Genomic DNA, 21,347 nt, shown 5'->3' with positions numbered 1-21,347 from the left:
GGAGGAGTGGGGAAGCTCTCCCCCTACCCTGATAGAAAACTCTTAGTACTTAATTTGCCTAAGTGATTCAACTATAGACCTATAGTCTAAATTTGCCTAACTGATTCAACTATAGACCTATAGTCTATTGCCTTAAATATGTGGAATGGAGGCAACATTAGCTATAACATATAGCAAACAGTGAAACATGAAAGATTAATGTACCACAAATCATGTTAAGAAATGCCAAAAGTATAGAGTGTCTCAGTCTTCTTACAGCTACATATAAAGCTACACGTAATTTAACTAGAATTTTCATTAAGAGACTAGACATTGGAACCACTCTTGGGGCCGGTTCATCGTTTACGGTGGTTGAGCTGATCTGAAAAAACCAGACCCTCATTTAACTTTAAGAAAAAAAAAAAAGAAGAGAAATGCTACACACGCTAACACCGACTCTTTTTTACAAACTTACGTGTACAGTGATCTGGCCAATCCATGTCATTAAAAAATTTGACTATGGTTAATATTTTTTCTTTAACTTCTCTTTACCCGTCATATTTTAACATTTCTGCTTTCTCTCCTTAAAACATAAATCTCTATCTCCATTCCTAATAAAGAAAACAGAGGCTCTCTTTCTCCTAGTTATAGAAAGAAAATTAAGCCTACAAACCTACAAATTAAGAATGTTTGGATCGATCTGGAAATTTTTTTCCCCCGAGTTTTTCTTGATACTGTTAGTCGCCTTTTTCCGTTTGAGGTTCTTTCACATGAGTAGCAGGTAATCGACTTTGTTTGCTTCTTTTTCTAATTTGCGGGTGCAATTTATATATTGAATTTTTATTGATGGATATTGTATATGAAGTGTTTGAGAAAATTCCCTATATAAGTTTATAGATATTGTACACCAAGTGTTTGAGGAAATTCCTCACTTGACTGATTATGATTAATATATAAATATTAATATTCAATTGAGTTTTTGTAATATAAGAAGTGTGTTACTGGATTTGTGTAAGCATGGACATTACATGAAGGGAATGATGTGCAGAGCAGTATATTTGTTCCAAGAGAATATCAATTATATAAAGATGAATGTTTGCTATAATTATTGGTGGTGATAGTGAAGTTAATTCATACATGAGGATTCTCTAGAGTTATTTATAACTCTAAGGGTAAAGTTGTTAATCTCAACCCTTGAATGTATGTAAAAATAATCTTAACTTTTAATCTTTTAATCTTAACTTTTGATTTTAATCCAATGGTCAAAATTCTTTCAACTTTACCCTTAAAGTTATTTATAACTTTACAAGTTAACGATTTCCTGGGAACTTTTTAGTTCCCTTATATGTATGTAAAAATTCTTATTTCACGATCAATATAAGCAATATTTTAGTACTTGTTTTGATTTTTTCTTTCTTTCATCGTTGACAAATCAACTTTTAAGCATATGGAATTTTATAATTTGAAATGTAAGAAGTTCAGGACTTGTAGCTTGAGTATGTTAGAGTGACAACATTTTAGAGCCTTCTTTCATTGTTGAGTGTTGACATATTTATGATCAATATTTATGATCAAGCTTTGTTCATAAAGATATAGTTTGACTTTACAAGTCAAACAGACCAATTAAACTGTATATATGAGTTATAAACTTCGATGGAGTAACAACATTTTAAAGGCGTCTTTCATTGTTGACATATTCACGATCAAGCTTTGTTCATAAAGATATAGTTTGACTTTACAAGTCAAAGAGTCCAATGAAAGTCAATGGCTTCTTAAACTATATAGCTATTAATTAAAACGATATTGCAAACATGAGCAGCAAGAAACATGCACCAATTATTGCAAAAAATAAAAACGATAGAATTAAAGTTCATAATGACAAGAACATAAGCAAGAAACAGCAGTACCTTATAAACATGAGCAGCAACACACATTTACATGGACTACAGGCAATGAAACCAAAAAGTCCAAAAAGTCATTGACTCTTTAATCCAAAATATATGTTAACCCCGACCACCGCGATATTGGCGATGAGAGCCAAAGCAGGATACAAGCAGCAACAAAACACCAACACCATGATAAAAACACTAGCAGCAAAATAGACGACCAGCTACACCATGAACAATGTTCGAGCATCCACAAAATACCTCGACCTACTCACATATTTGGAGGAATAAATGATGCATTTGAAAGGAAAACTTGGACGAATTCTGCACTTGAAGTCCAACATTCTGTAAATGTGGAGAACCTCGGAGAAGCATATCTTCAGTTTGCACATATGGAAGATGCTGCATAGGATAACTTGGATACAATCCACCATAGTGACGCTGGGAATTCGCATATGCGTTATGACTTATATTACTTGAAACCGAGTACACATTCTCATTCAGATTTTCCTACAAGAAAAAGAGTACACCTTAAATACAACAATTATTGCTAAATTTTCATACATATAAATCACACACCGTTTTTACTCAACATTAGTTTAACATTATTACCACTTTTTGATTCCTTACACGTTTTTTCTGTAGCGGATCCTTTTCAACTCCATGACCATGCTCTCCATGTTCATCCTCTTTCAAATTCTGAAATCACAATCCAGCATAAAAAAAAAAAAGTTAAGACTCATTCTTTTTAAAAATGAAATAATATATACGAGTAACTTACTACCATACCTTCTTCTTTTTCCGCATTTTTGTAATGATATTTTCAACATTGGGTTTGAGTCTTTTACTAGGACGACCTTTTCTTCACACTACCATAGGATCGATAATCTTTGTGCTATTCTCAATAGAAGTACCAAGGGAAGAGGTGCATGTGAAGCTATCAACAACATTTTTTTTATCTGTAACTTCACTCATTATCTCACTCACTCGGTTAAGAACAAGATTACATTTTTCTTCAAAGTCATATGCCAAGTCCGCCACTTGTGAAAAAGCACTACACATTCTGTCATAACGACTCCCCTCATCCGAGGAAACCCAATCACTGTAAATTACTTTAACCTTAGTATGTCTCCTCTTGACATCTTTTCTCCATCTTCGCAAGATGTATTTCGATGGCAACGAATATATCTTCTCATTGATAAGTACCGTAAGTGCATGCCTACATAATATTCCACGAAACTCAAACAAGCGACAAATTTACCTAACTACTTTGTAAATGAAACAACAAATGGTTTCTTTATTATATTACCATTAAGCATAACATCCTCAATTACTTCGTATTCTAAAATCCCATCTTGTGATTTTAAAGAACCTATTCCACAATACATTTTTCCTGTTAATTCTTCTCTGAACTCTTTAAACTTTGCATGGGTGAAAATTTCCCTCATTTGTTCCTCCATGGCATAGCGGGTAATTGATGGATATTGTATATTGTAAGAATTAAAATCTTCTTTGTTTTCTTTCTCCGCCCTATCCCTTAATGCATTTTCGTACTGCTCCACAAATTGCTTCAAGGTAGTTTTCTTGTTTACATATTTATCAAAAAATGCATTAATACTCTCGCTACCTTGTGTAGTAGACATCCCTATCCAAAAGCTTTCTTTCACGTAACAACGGACCCATCTATGTCTTTCTAAATACAAACTTGTCAACCATTTATTCTTTTTTTAGTTGACATATCTCTAACATTATATTCCATGCATCTTCAAATTCTCTAGGAACAAAAGAATTCTACACAGCTTGTTTAAGCCTGTACTTAATAAATTTGTATTTCTTATGGCTACCTAACTTCTCAGGTAGTTTTTTCATGATATGCCACAAACACCACCTAAGAAGACAAATATTTAACGAAACAATTACTTTTAAACTTAGCATTTAGAAATAGATAAGTATACCAGCTACTTAGAATGAAAATAGATCTCACCTGTGACGTGCATCCGGAAACACAATTTGTATTGCATTCTTCATAGCCTGGTCCTGATCGGTGATAATGGCTTTGGGAGGGCGTCCAGACATACACGCTAACCATGATTGGAATAGCCATGTGAATGTCTCATTATCTTTATTTGAAATCAATCCACAACCAAGTAATATTGATTGCCCATGATGATTTACTCTCACAAATGGAGCCATGGGCATCTCATACTCATTTGTTAGATACGTTGTATCGAATGTGACGACATCCCCAAATTCCTCATAAGCTGCCCGAGACCTCGCATCAGCCCAAAACAAATTCTTTAGTTGATTTTCCTCATCTAATTCCCATGTGTAAAAAAATCACGATCTGAAGATTGAACCTTCGTGAAATAACTTTGAATTGTTTCAGCATCACCTTCTCCAAACTTCAAACGTTTCACTTTATCAATGTAGTTGCGACAATCCTTTTCCGTAAAAGGTAAATTTTCATATCCCTTGCTCTCCACGACAAAGGTATTAAAACCCTTATTCATTCTCACTCTAGCTCTTTGAAAGATCTCAAGTCATCTTTTGACATTTCGATTTACAACCCTATGACACCGATAAAAACATCCTTTGCTTGGACTAAATGGATGATTATGTTTGAGCTCAACCTTTGACACCTTCCACTTTCTATTAGAGCCAAGAACTGCATTGATTTTAGCTAGGTCGGGGGTTCAAAATATTTTTCGATTTGGACACTGACTTCCCAGCCCGATTACATGAAATAGTGGCATATTTTCTCTCATCATCGAAGTAAGAATTTCGTGAAGACCTTTTAGACACTCCAAACCCCTCTTTTTTTTCTCATAATTTACATAAAAACTAGAAAGTTCTTCAATAGTGTCAAAGGTCATGACAATCTTTATCATGATTAGTACTATTGTTACTTTTGACTTGAGAAAACACATCTTCATGATGTTCACTTTCATCCACGCTATTGGTTTCTTTTTCCAAGCCATGTTGATGATGTCTACAATAAACACGAGTTAACAAACAAATTTTGTTCAAAAAACACAATCCAGCCTATTTTCGTTGTTCAACATTACTCACTATTAAATAAAAACAAGCGTAATGGTGCTAAAGTTGAATTATTTCTTGATAATATTCCAAACGGGTGCACTGATATTGAAATTTAGACACCCGTCGTATGGTATCGCATCGCATCCATAGGATATAATCATACAGCGATTCTAGGTCAGTCTCGACTTACTCATATACCATATTAACGTTACATTTGTTAATCAAATAATTTGATTGCTAGGATGGTCAAGTGGGTCTGCCCATTTAACTCTAAACCAATCTTTTATCAGGAGCTTCAATGTTATAAGCAATATTATGTCAGCAAAACAAATTTAATCTTTTTGCAACAAAAAAGATTTATAGCAGTTTGGTTGTTCATCTGACTAGATCTGCATTCCTTCATGAAATGGCCTTTCTTACCACATTTATAGCAGGTAAGATTAGCCTTATCCATAGAGATTGAATTTGAAGCATTATTGGACCCATTAAATCGATTAGATTTATGCTTAAACCTATTAAAGGTTTTAGCAATCATGGCTACCAGATCATCATCGTCAGTTTCCTCACAACCATCACTGAGATTAGTGGTCGGGCCAGAGTTCAAAAAGTTGTTTAACATTTCCTTCATAGAATGTGAGTGGACATTCTCAGTAGACATTAAAGCAGCACAAGGTTGCCCAGAAAAGTTGGCAGCCTTGGAACTCTGAGCATGGTTTAAAGCATCTTGCTCAGCCAGTAATCTTGCAGCATCATTATCTTCAGTGAATCTGAAGGCTCCATAAAAGGAGGCAAGAGTATGGCTATGCAAGGTCTTTCCTTGTCTTAAGACAAGAACCATGTGTGCCCATTTGGATGGCAAAACATCACAGAATTTTTCAAGAAGAATGTCCTTATCCTTCTCCACTCCCAAGCCTCTAAGTTGATTAATTAGGCCAGTAAATCTGGTATAAGTACCAGTCAAACTTTCATTGGGAAGAGCAAAGAAGGATTCATACTTCTTGTTGAGAGCAACCTTTCTAGTGACAATGGTGTCATTTCCTCCTTCAAACTGGAGAACTAATTCATCCCACATAGATTTTGCACTAGGAAATAGCACAAGGGTAGGAATTAGTTCCTCAGGTATAGCAGAAAGAATCATGTTTTTCAGTTTGGTATCAAGATCAACCAATCTGCGATCCTCATCTGACCAATGTTCCTCAGATTTTTCCCTGGTGCCTCTTCTCCCAGTGGGGTCGAGAAGAGGGCTAACACCACTGGACATGGGTATATATGGTCCATCCTTAAGGATTTTCAACATATACCTCTCTATCCCACCAAAGTGCAAGAGCATTCTAGCCTTCCATGTACCAAATGTCTCACCATTCCCATCGAATTTGGGAACAGGAGAGTTGGAGTAATGTACATGAACGTGGTTAGCTCCAGGAGTTGGAGGAGGAGGAGGAGGGTTAGTATTTAAAGGAGTAGCAATATTAGGATTAGATTCATATGGACCAGAACCATTCTCACCTTCAGCAGCCATCGAAGCAGACCTAGGTTATAGAATTGAGACAATTCAACCTGCCTGCTCTGATACCACTTGTAAGTCCCAACTATTACTAGATGGGTGCTGAAGACACCTCTATGTCGATGGTGAGTGAACTTTGCAACACGATCAATTAATCTGGATGGGACCAGTTTAGATTGATCGTGTACCAGGTTAACTGGAGTTAATGTATAAAGGTGACAGAATATGTAAATTAACACACTGCAATAATATAAGTGACAAGTATGTAAACTGGTGAGACAATATGTAATTTTCAAGTGTATTTTATTTATTACTTGTTTAAATAAAATACAAGGTTGTTGCGGAACCAAGATAATACATGAATGTAAATATCCTAACAACCCATGAATTACAATTGATCTAAACTTGGAAATTCTCCTAAACAATCGAAACACTTAGAGTTGTGAAATGTTCCTTTTTGCGATTGAGAGAATATTGCACAAGTTCACCAATATTGCAGAATATATGTATTTGCAAAGTTGTTATTCTCTTCTTGTGCAAGGACCTTTATTTATAGTCGAAGATTGAGCATGGGGATCTCAACTTCGACGTACAAATATGGTTGACAGCACACAAAAGTATTGTTTAAATAATCCTTTGTGTGTGCTAAATAAAGTAAGACAAAAGGTTACTTTATTCAACCACTCTACATCTTTGCACCTTTATCCAAAGACAATATCATTGTCCGGTTAAAAGGATGTAGAGTAAAAAGGTCCTCCTCGTAATCAGTGTAAAGCTTTGTAAGAGCATTTACACTGGAGGATTCTCCAGTTGATTAATCTGGTAGATTGTCAACTGGGCTTCGCTGCCATTGCCAATCTCTATCTTCCATTTGTTGTCTTTGACTTCAACTGGAAGGTCTTCAGATTCTAGTCTTCTGATCTCAACTTGAGGAAGTCATCAGTTGCTAAACCTGTACAATGCAACTGGACTTCTAATATTTCGAACAATTCCTCATGCTCTCCAGATGTCGCTGGAGAGCTCCAGTTTAGCTTAAACTGGACCTAACATTCTAGCATAAAATGCTGGTATATTTGAGGTGCTTCATAAAATTTTATGACTATTTGAGCAGGAAATGCTCTCTGATTTTCTCTAAACAGCCTATAATAATTAAAAACTTGCTCATTTAAATCCTCATAAAACTCATAGTTTTTAGGTTTTGATGACGACTCTGATATAAATGGTGCTCGATTAGAAGAATGTTGTAATAACCCCTGATTAGAATCTGGTAATAACCCTTGATCATAATCCGATAATAACCCTTGATCAGAACCCGATAATAACCTGTCATCATCTAACGGGGAAGAAAGAAAAGAAGAGCAATCCGATAATATCTTTTCATCATGTAATGGAGAAGAAAGAGTGGAAGATTGATCCATGTTGATTGGTAGTTTCTGTTGCATGAGAAGAAGAGGATTAAAGGGAAACCGTAATATGACGTACAATATTATTATTGATTGACTAAGGAGGGAAATTAGTGTAGGGTTAATTAACCTATGTTAATTTTATTTAATCTTATAATAGTGACATGGATTGGCCAGATCACTGTACACGTAAGTTTGTAAAAAAGAGTTAGTAAAAGTGTTAGTGTGTGTAGCATTTCTAAAATATATATATATATATATATATATAAATCTAGATTAAAATCTCCCAATAATACTAAACCAACCACCTAAATTTCATCTTAAAAAAATAACAACCTTTGGATGAAAAATATTAATGAATATTGACCCTTAGATTGATATCCACCCCACCTTCCTTATTTAAATTTATTATCTACATATTAAAATTAAAGTCATATTTAATTTATATGTAAATTAAATGGTTGCACAATGTATAAACATTTTCTTGCTCATATTAATTGTTTCTTGCTCAGTTTATACAACCATTCTATAGACATTATTATTTGATTGTATTATATTTTTTTAATTATTATAGGTTTTCAACAATTTTCTTTGTGTAACTAAATCGAAAAAATTGGCTGACATATATTTTTTTACCATTAAATCTATTCTTTACCATTAGATTATACAAACTATACAAGAAATCTATATATAATAGTCATAGGTATATACAACATTTTACTATTGTGATATACATGTCGCAAAGTATGTCTCAATTCCTATATTTTTGTAGAGGCTACAATATGCTAGATTACAATTATACTGCAATTGTTATTGAGGATGTCTTTTTAATGAAGAAATCATGGTATTTTTAAAAGTATATCCGTCGTTTTTAGGGTTTTTTTATTTTTTAATCTTTTAATATTTCTTTTTGCTCCTAAACTGTGTAACTTTGTTAATTTTTTATTTTATTTCTTACTTATATAACTATGCTACTCCATCTATTCTTATTTTTTATTTTATGTTACTCTGTATATTATTTATTAGCTTGATAAACAATGTTATGAGCTCACAATACCCTGTCCTTGATGTAACAATTTGTAAATTCAATTTCCTTATTGTTTTTCTTTCTAAGCAATAGGAGATATTTTCTTATATTTTTGTTAAAATGTCTAGATAGTAATTTCTAATGGCAAATTAATCTTTAAAACCAAAACTAAAAAAACGAGATATGTCACCCGGTTGTTACTCTATGAAACATTACGCTTATGTATATGGTAGCATATAAGATTAAAAAAAATTCAGACGTTTATTGTGTGCGATAATATTTAAAGTTTATAACAGGTTTGTAGGATCATTTAATTTTACACATCATTTAAATGTCATAAAAAAATGTTAGTGATTTGTCATTGAATTGTGTGCATGCCATACAACATAAAAATGAAAAAAATTGGTTAGAAAACCCAAAAGTTTACAGCATAATACGTGATATATAAACCCTCAAAACAATATATTCAACTTTATATATTTTTAAAATCAGGTAAAACTCATACTTGCAAGATAAATAATTGTTGTAAAAATTTGTGAAAAGTAAATAATGCATCTTCGAAATTTAAAGTTATAAACCTACAATATTATAGCAACAATATGTTGAAATGAAAACTTACTTATTTAAGATAATTACATAATAAATGGATACATTTTAATACTAATCAATGAACTTTTTTTTAATTATGTTTAAATCATGCAATCATGTAACAATAAATGAAATCAAAGAATAAAACAAAAACTGAATGGGTTAATTTCAACATAAGTTCAAATTTAATGAATAAAGCAAAAACTGAATGGGTTAATTTCAAAAAATAAATAATCAATGCTAAAATGATTCGATATAATCGATATGTAATTAATATTCTAGATAATAACTTAAGTAAGTACGCGATTAAGTTTAAAATTTAAAAGTTCTTATTGTATAAAAAAATTCTAGATAATAACACTAATTGGGTAGAAAATTTCAATTTTCTCAAAAATAAAATAAAGAGTTATTGTATAAAAATATATAGTTATTAATTTCAAGGTTGCGGAAGTCGTTATGCGTTCCCAGGTCGGTCGACTAGTGAGTTGTGAGTAATCGGGTCTATGCGGTGAGTAATCGGGGGTCAAAGTGGTCAAGTCGGTGAGTACTCGTAGTAATTGGCCGAATCGGGTCGCCTAGGCACCTACCTTGTAGCGAGTACTCAGAGAGTACTCGACTCCACTCAATGAGTTTTACAACAATTATTAATTTATATTTAAAAGTACATTAATTAATCAAGTAACAGATAATATATTTATATTTAGTTAGATAAAAATAACTGTCTTTTTACTATAAGAAAAAAAGTATTAAAAAAACCAAAAAAAGACACCTAAATCAAAATTATAGGTGACATGTAAAGATAATTGATATATAATCAAAAACATATTCTCACTTATTTATATAGAAAGAATATTTCATAATATAATTACTATTTTTTTCTGAACATTCTGGATACGACATTAAAAAAAATTCACTATATAATGATAAAGCTTTGCACGTAAACTAGAAAATGAAATGAGATATTGACCATGTTCTAATTTCAACTCATATACTTACCTTTTATGTATGCTCAAATTTTTTTTTTATTTTCCTACTTTCTTTAGTATAATAATAAACAAAATAAAAGATGTCAACAAATATCTTATATCTCTGATAAACCATATAAACAACTCACAATGGTCTTAAAATTATACCCAGTTTTTCATGTTTTTTATTGTTTTAAACAATTTCATCTAACATTATCAATTATCGATTAAATAAATATTACACTCAATAAAACATCTTTATTTAGCAAAAATCAATTGTAAGTTATGTATATGTTTTATCATGTATCCACCTTGAAAATAAATCAATATTTTTAGAATTTTATTTTGTAAATTTTATTATATTTTATAATGTGTTCTCCGCGTTTTACGCGGGTTTATAATCTAGTATAATTAAATAGTTGAAAACATACGTTTAATAACATTCTAGAAGAGTTGGTTAGGACCCTTCCATTCTTTATTTGTTATTTTAACCTTTGATTGGTTTTTAGTTCGACCTATGATTTTTTTGGTTTTACAAAAGACGGAAAACACAACTTCGTATCATAGTGCCACAAAAATAATTCAGTTTAATACAAAACTATTTACTTTAATATTAGCATTTGTTAAGACACGTAAAGTCGAACAATGTGCACAACTGTTATTTTCAAGTTTACAAGAGATAACCTTTTACTTCTACTAAAAAATTGTTATTTTCATTATATAAAGTAATTAATACAATTATTAAGCATATATTGAATAATATCATTCCATATGCACATAATGAAAACTTCAATGTCAATTATAATTACATTTATTATTTTTAGATGTGTTTGATTATTAGACACCGAATAATATTCACGTGATGCGACAACGGTGATAGTGGTAACTTCTGTTAGTGGTGTTAATAACGACGTGTACGTAAGGGCCACCCCTAAGGAACTTTGGGCCCAGGATACGTCAACGGGAAAAGGCCTTAGGCCAGGAGCGACGAATTTGATCCAACGACCTAAAAATTAATATATGTGCGCACATAACGTTTTAATCACTAAATCAGAATGCTTTTAATTAATTATTAAATGCCACGATATTGTATATAACATATAGAGGTTGGATATTGTAAAATAAGTATTAAAGTAAAACAAATACGACAAGATCTTAACCTTTAGATCATGATAAGATTGATGTACGAAGATTCACGAAGCAATTGATGCACGGTGATTTTCATGATACACGGTAATTTTCAGTGAAGAAAAACTTATTGTTTTATTTGTTTTACCTTAATACTTATTTTATTTTACATAAAACCATAATATATGTAATATTATATACAATATAATGTGCATTTAATTATTTATATAAATACACATGTATGCATATATAAATTTTATAAATCAGGCCCCTAAAATAATTGGGCTTCGTGCGGTCGTTCATTTCGTCTTATACCTATTAGATTGTGTTGCGTGTGTCGTGTACTCGCTAGATTCTTGCTAGCACTTGTTAATAAAATTTTTATTTTCCGTTCAAAAAAATAAAATAAAATTAATGTTCTAAACATAATGGAGAAAAAATATATCATGTAAAGCTGGTTAAAATAATAAATAAAGGGAAAATGTAATTTAGAAATATCAAACTTATAATTAAGAGTTCATAACAGGTTGGTCATTATTTTAGAGGTATTTGAGTATTTGATGACGGTTACCAATGAGGCAATGATCCATTTGTCATCAAATAGAGAAAAAAAAAAAAGAAAAAGAAAACAACACAAACAACAAACTATTGACTTCTTTTTTAGGCCCAATAAAAAAAGGTTTAGTAAAATCTCCTACACACATGACATGACACATGTAATGTTGATATATAACTTCCAGACAATTATTCACGACTCACAACAACAGAAGAGACCAAAACCCCTAACATAGAACATCAAACGCATGATCGATACAAACAACATATCAACGTGTATTTAGCTACTTTGTTTGTTGTTGAATTTTGATATATAATAATTATAAATAATAATAGTAATAATTTTATTTTAGTTGGATATTTAGTGAAGAAGTAGAAGGAAGGAAGGAATAAAAATGGGGGGTGAGAAATTAGGTAGGGTGGCCACAGCAGGTGTATTAATATTAATATTATTCATAATAACGGTGATGGTGGAAAAAAGTGAAAGTGTATGGATGAATCTACCAAAATCAGGAAGCAAATGTGTCACTGAAGAAATCCATAACAACGTTGTTGTCGTTGGTGATTACGTTGTTATTTCCGATGATCATCTTCATCCTACTCCTACCATTTCCGCTAAGGTACATTCTTAATTATTAATTTATTATTATTATTATTATTATTATTATATTATTATTATTATTATTATTATTATTATTATTATTATTATTATTATTATATCACTGTTCTTATTATTTGTATGTATGTTTTTTTTTTAAATACTTTTTATGTGTGCTTTTATTTTTTTTAATTCATCCTAAGCAGTTGCATGCATTTAACTTAATGATATGAATTATATGAAGCTGTTAGGGTTTTGTAATTTAATGTTTACATGTTTTATGTTTAAAGGTTTTATATATTTCGTTGATCTTTCATTAATTAAATTTTTTAATTTTTGAAATTTAGGGTTTTGAAATTTTATGTGATTGATCAAGTGAAATATAGTCGATTGGAATTCACTTGGAAAATATTATTTTGTGAATTTTCAATTACTCTACCAGACTTACATTGGTATTGGAACAAAATTTGAAAGTACATTGTATACATTGGTACTTTTTTGGATACATTATCTACCAATATACTAAAACAGGATTGATGTTTTATTAAAACGCGCCATTTGGCATAATCTTCAAACGACACGTGTCACTTTAAATTTTGATACTTTAAAAACTAATTAAATATATTATTATAAAATAATAACTACATATCTATCGAAGTAACATGTCCATGGATACAAGTTAGGCCTTGGAACGAAAGACAATTCCGAATCCACTTTGATTCATCATTTTCACTAATATTTTTTTTTTCTTTTTCAATTTTTCAACTCCTATTACTTATACTACTTATAATAAGTTATTAACATGAATACTTCAAAATTTTGAGTTTACAATTCGAAATCACAAGGCTATTTGTCGTCATCCACTATGCTTACAAGTTCCGATTTTGATGTGATTGTAAAAACTTAAGGTAAATCCAAAACTTTAATTAAGCATATATTATATTTATCATTACTGTTTGTTATAACTTTGTTTCGATCGTTGGTTTACTTTAATTATAATTTATTTCATTCTCACAAATCATGTATGAGAATGATTTGAATTTTTTTATGATATAATCTATATAGCTACCGTACATCGTACGGGTATTAGGACTAGTAATATATTGGAACAAAACTTTAAATTATTTTACACCACCAATTTTCAATGTGTGACACCTGTTGCTGTATTAAAGAATGTTGTAGTGTTTTCAAAAGAGTTTAAAAAAGTTCCGGACATGGGAAAGAAATTTAAATGAATTTCACAAATAAAGTCTTTTAGTGAAGCAGGTTTGAGTCCTGCAGAGTTTTATCTCGTGCCTTCAGGAGGTTTAGTTGGGGGTTTCTCCTCCAACTAGGTATTGAGGGTGAGGTGGCTCTCTAGCACAGACCCGGGCAAGACAACGTAAGCTAGATCCCCTGTTGCGAGCAAATGATCCACACCTTTCAAAAAAAAAAAAATTTTTTTAAAGTTCTGAAGCTTTGTGATGTTTGAACAAAATAACAATACATGCTTTAAATAAGAGCCTAATATGCCTACTGATTTGAACTTAGCCAAATGATAAACTTCAGCCAAATGGTGATCTGCTAAAAGTGTGTTGAATAGATATTCAGACTGTGTTTGTTATCTTCGTATGCCTTACAATGCCCTGATTTATAACTACATCTTTTGTAGTAAGATGGTGATCATATTATGGTTATCCTTCTTGTATGTATAAGAGCACATGTAACCACATTCAGTTAATCTACATATAGTTTGCTGCTGCATGTTTCACAGTCTAACTTACAGAAACCTTTTTTGGCTATTAGTCTGTTTACTTGTTTTTTAGTTATTTATTTCTTATGATACCAAAATCATTTGAATGATAGTTTTTGACTGTATTTTGAAAACCAATGAATTCTAATTTTGGTTATGCGTACTCTTGCAGGTTACATCGCCTTACGGAAACATCCTTCACCATAAAGAGAATATAACACATGGTCAATTTGCATTTACATCAAGCGAGGCTGGGCTGTATCTAACATGTTTCTGGCCAGACCGCCCTAATGAAGGTGGTGCCTTAAGTGTTAATATTGACTGGAAAATGGGTATTGCAGCAAAGGACTGGGACTCGGTTGCTAGGAAGGAAAAGATTGAGGTGAGAAATAACTTCTGCATTACATTTCCTAGCTCGTTTTCATTTCTCTCCACTGGAGATTATAAATGTTAAAGATAGAATAAATATATAAATTTTGAGCTTCATCAGACTCGGAAATTTAACATGGCCAATATATACAGTCAACAGAAGGTTATGTTATGATTAATGATCAAAATAAGTTATAGACATTGAAACAGAATCCAAAAATTTGTATCATCTTCAACAGTCTAACCTGAGCTTTTCTCAAATTAGTATTACGAGAGATAGTGCCCGCGCGTTGCAGCGGTGAGATGGTGGGGTGGTAGGTAATAGGAGGTGATAAGGCATAGAGTGTGATAGCCAAATGCCTTAGCCGTACGCCCTCGAATTTGAAAATTCGTCGAAGGTATATCGATTGACATCTCTAATGAAAGAGCACGAAATTTTAAGAACACCCATACAGTTTTTATAGTTTATCGATATACGGTTTTTGAGATAAAAGATTTTGAATAAATTAGAGGAATAAAATGATTTATGGAGGAGAGAGAAAAAATGAGTGATTGAGATTTGAGAAGAGAGAGAAAAATGAATAGTTGAGATTTAAGGGTATTATAGGTATATTAGGTAGAGATGTTTAAATTAGTGAATAAAAAACAGGGGCAATATAGGTACTTCAATTCATCTTTTGAGAATTTCAAAAAAAGGGTCCTCCTTTATAATATAGTATTAGATAATAATAAAATTAAAATGTATAACTATTTAGTAAATATAACAATTGGTCATAGTGATATATTCTCTACTAAAACCAGAATATTTGTTGGCTTAGATCTTAACATGGTGAATTTATGGCAAATATTTGAAACGGTTTAAAATTGTTGAAGTGGGATATTGGGTGGGTTGGGTAGTATGCTATCAAGATAGATAGTTGGATTGACCCCAAACACTTCACCTGTAATTTTTAAAATAGTTAGTGTGTCAATTTCAATTGCAACAACTGCCGTTCTGCAATAGTGATCTAATTTGTTATACAACATAATCCAGGAGGTCTTATTTCAAAATAACATATTTGGCCCTTTCAACCCATTTGATCCATTTATTAGACCCATTAGTGGTAAATCATAAACCTGTATTGATCCATTGACTAGTAAATGGGCCAAACTTGCTACATTTTAATAGAATATTACTTTATCTAGATGTTTAGTTTTTTTTTTTTTTTTTGAAATTTATCTAGATGTCTAGTTACACTCTTCTTTCTCCAAATGTTTATTCGTGAATATTTCGAGACAAATGGGATTCTGGGTATGGTTATAAAACATATGTGTCAATAGGAATATTTCGTGAATATTTATGACTGTAGCTTTTCTATACAAAGTTGTCCTGCAAATAGTCTGAAGTATATCTCTGATTTTTTTCTGGTGAAGGGCTTCATTGTGAATTCTGTTCTTTTTGGTAGAGCAGAAATTGCCATACTTATATCCTTCATTCTGTTAGAGAATTACTAGACTTTCCTTTTTGGATTTTTCTCATCAAACCTGCAACATTTCTGTCTTCGGAAAGATACAAAGCTGTATTCTTCTATTATGTTCATTACGATTTATGAGGATTGAGTTGGGTCCAAATGTTCCTTTATCTTGTCCTTGTTTAGGGAAGAATATCATAAAAGTTTGAAAAACGGTTACACGGTCTAATAGAATACTGAATATGTATCAAGTTACAATTTCCAATTATCAGGATGGAGAAACTACGTCCTTTTACCTTGTTTGTAAGATACTTTTCCTTGAATTGATTCATAGGGTGTTGAGCTTGAGTTGAGAAAGCTTGAAGGAGCTGTGGAGGCCATTCATGATAATTTGTTATACCTCAAGAACAGGTGAATTTTCTTCCTGTAGTTTGAGTTAAATGATGTTAATCTTTAGAGCTCGCATTATGGCAGGTCAGGTGGGTTGGGTAACAGGTCCAAACACATGTAGTTGGTTTGACCTGCTAGCATTTCTTTATCTCCATTTTGTTCATATTTCAGTCTCTTTTTTATATAAGGATAAACTTGAAGTGTGGGTGCGTAATGTGTGATGGTGGATTGGTTCTAAATTTTTTTAGAACTCCAGCGTAAATTGAATTTAACGAAAAAATGTTCTGATAGAACGGTTTCTGAGGTTGTATGCATGAAAAATGTACTATGGATGACTTTCAATGGTTTCAACCTATCTGACCTGTATAGCTTTTTTTAGTTTGGCCCATTTGAGATAATAACCAGAATAGACCTATCTATATGTAGTTAGAAATTGGCCCACTATAAGTTTGTTACTACTTTTTAATGTGCATATCTGTAGATATCTAAAAGGTTTGTATCGTTATGCAGAGAATCAATAATGAGAGGAGTGAGTGAGACTACCAATTCTCGTGTGGCCTGGTACAGTATCTTATCGTTGGGTATCTGCATTTTCGCTTCATGTGCACAACTATGGTATTTGACGCGCTTCTTCCAAAAGAAGAAACTGATATAGTGTTTGCACCCCCTTGTGGTAATGTTATGAGACTAAGGTTAATTATAGAATCATGGTTTTTTTTTTATCTTGATTGTGGTGGGTTCTAGATTCTTGATACTATTTGTAAAGATATATGCCCTCTTTTTTAAGATAGCAGGAAATAGCTTATGACTGCATCAATTATAGTGCGTTTTAATCTTCTTATTGAATCTTATGCCCCTCATTAAGTTGTTTATGCGGCGATGATTAGCCCGCTTGGGGTAGTTTTTAGAAAATTCGCTTCTTGTGGGTACTGAGTAAAGCTAGTTATGATTGTATGATCTACGCGATGTATAATGTTTTTGGGAAAACCGAAAAATGAAAAGATTGTATGGGCACCGAGTCATAAGCAGCAACATCAATTAAGACCCAAATTTTATGACCCGAAAAGTGAAAGAAAGTTGTTGTGGAGTGGCGATGCATCGTCTTATTTAGTCAGACTACTTCATGACAACATGTCTCTATATTTGATTGTGTTCATGTGAGCACATATATAAAAACAAAATCTTCTTCAATTTGAATAAAGTTTGAGATTCTATTAAATCGACATGTGAATTGTGAAGTGCATCAAAAAGTAAAAAGTGTTGCTGTGGTCTGTGGAAACACCTACCTGTTTACATAAACACATCTTGCAAGTACGTTATGAATAGACTATGCTCGGCGTAAGGGGCGGTGTATGTGTCTTTACTTGGCATATATGTGTGTATAAATGGTTTGTCTAAAAACCACCTATACGTGATACGCCACGTATAGACCTATACTTATGTATAGGTGGTCGCCTAAACACTATACGCCAAGTACAGGCCTATACGTATTGTATATGCGGTGTTTGTTAAGAAAAATAGAGGTCTATCAATAGACGGCCCCATAATGTCCAACTCTCTAACAATTGTCACGTTATTGTGGATTCAATCACAAGAAAATTGTTACTTGTTTCGTCGACAATTTTCTTGACATAGACATCTAATGACACATACACCAACTAATTCTCTTATAGCACATCAAAACATCTCAATTATTGGTTAAAACATGCAATCTACGTCCTAGCAATTTCATATCATGTCACAACAACCTTCAAACTTACTCAACAATACATATCAAGCAGCAACAACCATCTCTACTAGTTTTTCTTGAGTATCTAATCGTCTTAAAAAGTCTTGTTTCAATTGATCTTATGGTCAATGAGTCAGATTTTCTGTTGTAATTTTTTATGCTTCGGCGTTTTGCCAAAAAATTTTCTTTTCTTTTTTTTTTTTTTTTAATAAAGTTAGCGGTTAGAAATAAAAAAAAAAAAAAAACAGCCCGATAGAATTATGTAACTTAGCACTAGCACATATAAAAACTCCCTATTGTTTCATCACTTTCTACTTTCAAATTTCAATGTAAATCTGCTTGAAAATCAATAATTCGTTTAACGTGGAGGTTACGTTAAATTAGTGACTCGCTAAAAATAAAGTCGACAGTGGATTAAATTTTGTTATAGTGATGTCATCCAAACCATCGTTATCACGTCGTTTTTATGGTCATCGGGGCGTTGTAAGAAGGACCACTTTTCGTGGCAGTTTTGGCTAAGATAGCCCGAACTACTTGATCTAATTATTCGATTTGTTGATGTGTAAATAAATCTTTGCTGTTAAAAAAAAATGATTAAGCTTCTAAAATGTGGAATAAAGCATTCAAATATTATAATAGCTACACTCCAACTATCGTCACGGAGATGAATTTCAATGACCCAAAATTTGGCTAGTGTTTCTTTTGAAAGGTAGCTTTAGACTCGAGATTGGCTCGTAATATATCCAACTTAATATTACTTTTGTCCAGTTAGACTTTTCTTTTTATAAAATGCTAATTCGTCAAAATCTTGAAACAAATGTATTGTAACAACTGTCCTTGGGATTTAGCATTTAATGTCCCTTAATCCCTTATGTCTTTCAATCAAATGTTGGTTACGGGTTCAAAACCTTTAAAAGACATATTAGGAAGTCTTTGCCAATGAAGTGAAGCATGAGATTTTTTTCTAGCATTAGCTAGTTTCCTCCAGAACGGTAGTGAGACTTCTACAGCCTGTCATGCCCTCGGATTAACTGTGCTGGTGACGTGGTCGATCTCTACCGGACAATGAAGAGGCATGTCGCTAAGTCCAATCACCACTGTTGTTCAAAAAAAATGTATTGTTTAACAACTATGAGATTCTGGATATGGTTATAAAACATACGTAGTGTGGGGGGCAGACATTAAATTTAGCTTTTCTGTACAATTTTTTTTTTAACAAGACAATATATTATATTAAAAACAAACAGTCATCTAGCAAGGAACTAGAGGACCAAAGTACAAACAAAACAAACAAAACAAGCCTCGGGGGAGCGAGGCGAACATGTGTTACAAGGTTTGTGTTAAATATGAAGGACTAATAATCCACGACTCCCGTGTAAAGGACAATGTTTTACATCTTGAGAAAATCCACAAGAAAGAAGTCGAGACCACTGCTTGGAAGATGACACTACTATTGTTAAATTTCGCTTGAAAGTAGCATTGTTTCTATTTTTCCAAAGCAACCACCACCAGATTGACATGATTCCTTGTTTCACAAGCTTAACTTATTCAAAATTTTATCCATTCTTTTTTTATTAACGGTATATTTACTCTACTCTTAAACTATCCCAAATAAGTCTAACATCAACAATGTCATAGATTGAACTTCCGACTTCACTCCAGAAGACAAAAACCTCCAAATGGTTTAACTTCACATTGACAAATTGTTCTTTTTGCTGAGCAGATATTGTTATACGTATTTACTTCATTCAGTAAGAGAATCACTAGACTTTCTTTTGGAATTGTCTTATCAAACTTGTAACATTTTTGTCTTTGGAAAGATACAAAGTTATATTCCTTTGTTATGTTGATTACGATCTGTGAGTATAAAAACAACGAATGGTATTGATTTAGGTCCAACATGCAAATTCCCATAGTTGTCTTTATTTATGGAAGAATATTATAAAAGTTTGACCCAATATATTTAGAAGATGTGTCAAGGTTTATGTTGTGATTTGAAGGATGGAGCCTTGATACTTTTGCTTGAATTTCTTCATAAGGTCTTAGTTAGAGCTAGAGTTGAGAGAATTTGAAGGATTTGTGGAGGCCATTCATATACCTCAAAACATGTAAATTTTCTTGTGATAAGTATATAAACATTATTTTCGAGTTGTTTACATACAATACACTTAACTTTAGTTATTTCCTACTATAGACATTTGTCCAAAGCTTGTTACATTTCAGGATACTTATCTCAATTTTTTCTTCATAGTTCGAGTGAAATGATGTTGATCTTTAGAGGTAACATATTGAGTACTCATGTGAGTTAAGTAACATGTCAAACAAGTTTAGTTTGAATAACTTGTCAAGACAGGTCTAGTTGGGCTGGCTTATTAACATTTTATTTTTTTATTTTTATTGAACGTAGATCATAAGACATTACAGGTGATTCAAAGAAAAAATTATCAGGACATGTCACTTTAAAGAGTCAAACCCATAACCTGAGGTAAAACTAGGGATGACTACAGCCAGTTGATCTAGCCTTTATTGTCATAACTAAAGTATAATTAAAGTATTAATCATAATGTTGGGTCGAAAATCGACCAAGTATGATTTGTTCAAAATAGTTGAAGTTCAGTGAATGAAGCTTGCTCAGGATTCTGAAGTCATTTAGAATAAAGCTCACTGAAGTTTCACTTCAGTTTCAGAATCAACACCACTGAAGACATTCAGACTGAAGTTAAAGACTGAAGAAGAGAATCATCTCAGAAGCAGAGCTTAGAATGGATTCTATCTGAAGATGAAACTGAAGCAGATCAGTGTAAAAGTCCTTACAACACTTTTACACTGATTATGAGGAAGTCTTATCAAAAGTAGTTTAACGGCCTTTACCCGGTTAATAACTTTATACCTTGTAAAGTGCTAGTTTGAGTAAAAGGTTGGGAATAAAGTGTGTTAAGTCACATCAAAGAAACTTACACACTTTACCTTAAACAAGCATGTTATGGATTTGTCCTACAAATCC

The 21,347-nt window shown here is 32.2% G+C and overlaps 2 protein-coding genes across 2 annotated transcripts; one reads left to right on the top strand and one right to left on the bottom strand.

Annotated features, from left to right (window-relative positions):
- Window positions 1-2,729: 2,729 nt before the first annotated feature.
- On the bottom strand, window positions 2,730-3,508 carry LOC122601344 (protein FAR1-RELATED SEQUENCE 1-like). Its single transcript, XM_043774112.1, has 2 exons — window positions 3,135-3,508; window positions 2,730-3,084 (listed from the first exon to the last, which is right to left on the bottom strand). The coding sequence occupies exons 1-2, from the start codon at window positions 3,506-3,508 to the stop codon at window positions 2,730-2,732; spliced, it is 729 nt and encodes a 242-aa protein (XP_043630047.1).
- An 8,727-nt stretch (window positions 3,509-12,235) lies between these two features.
- On the top strand, window positions 12,236-17,431 carry LOC122600693 (transmembrane emp24 domain-containing protein p24delta3-like). Its single transcript, XM_043773446.1, has 4 exons — window positions 12,236-12,694; window positions 14,577-14,786; window positions 16,559-16,635; window positions 17,125-17,431. Exons 1-4 carry the CDS (start codon window positions 12,470-12,472, stop codon window positions 17,267-17,269), a joined length of 657 nt encoding a protein of 218 aa, XP_043629381.1. The 5' UTR covers window positions 12,236-12,469; the 3' UTR covers window positions 17,270-17,431.
- The last annotated feature ends 3,916 nt before the right edge of the window (window positions 17,432-21,347 follow it).

The sequence above is a fragment of the Erigeron canadensis genome, chromosome 5 (assembly GCF_010389155.1).
Source record: "Erigeron canadensis isolate Cc75 chromosome 5, C_canadensis_v1, whole genome shotgun sequence".
NCBI lineage: Eukaryota > Viridiplantae > Streptophyta > Magnoliopsida > Asterales > Asteraceae > Erigeron > Erigeron canadensis.
The sequence above is the reverse complement of the archived record's forward strand: the minus strand, read 5'-3'. Positions and strand labels throughout refer to the sequence as shown.

Coding starts and splice junctions, on each gene's coding strand:
- LOC122601344 (XM_043774112.1), bottom strand. CDS start 3,508: ATGTCTACTACACAAGGTAGCGAGAGTATTAATGCATTTTTTGATAAA. Junction 3,085..3,134: donor TTTGTTGTTTCATTTACAAA/GTAGTTAGGTAA, acceptor AATATTATGTAG/GCATGCACTTACGGTACTTA.
- LOC122600693 (XM_043773446.1), top strand. CDS start 12,470: ATGGGGGGTGAGAAATTAGGTAGGGTGGCCACAGCAGGTGTATTAATA. Junction 14,787..16,558: donor CTAGGAAGGAAAAGATTGAG/GTGAGAAATAAC, acceptor ATTGATTCATAG/GGTGTTGAGCTTGAGTTGAG. Junction 16,636..17,124: donor TTGTTATACCTCAAGAACAG/GTGAATTTTCTT, acceptor ATCGTTATGCAG/AGAATCAATAATGAGAGGAG.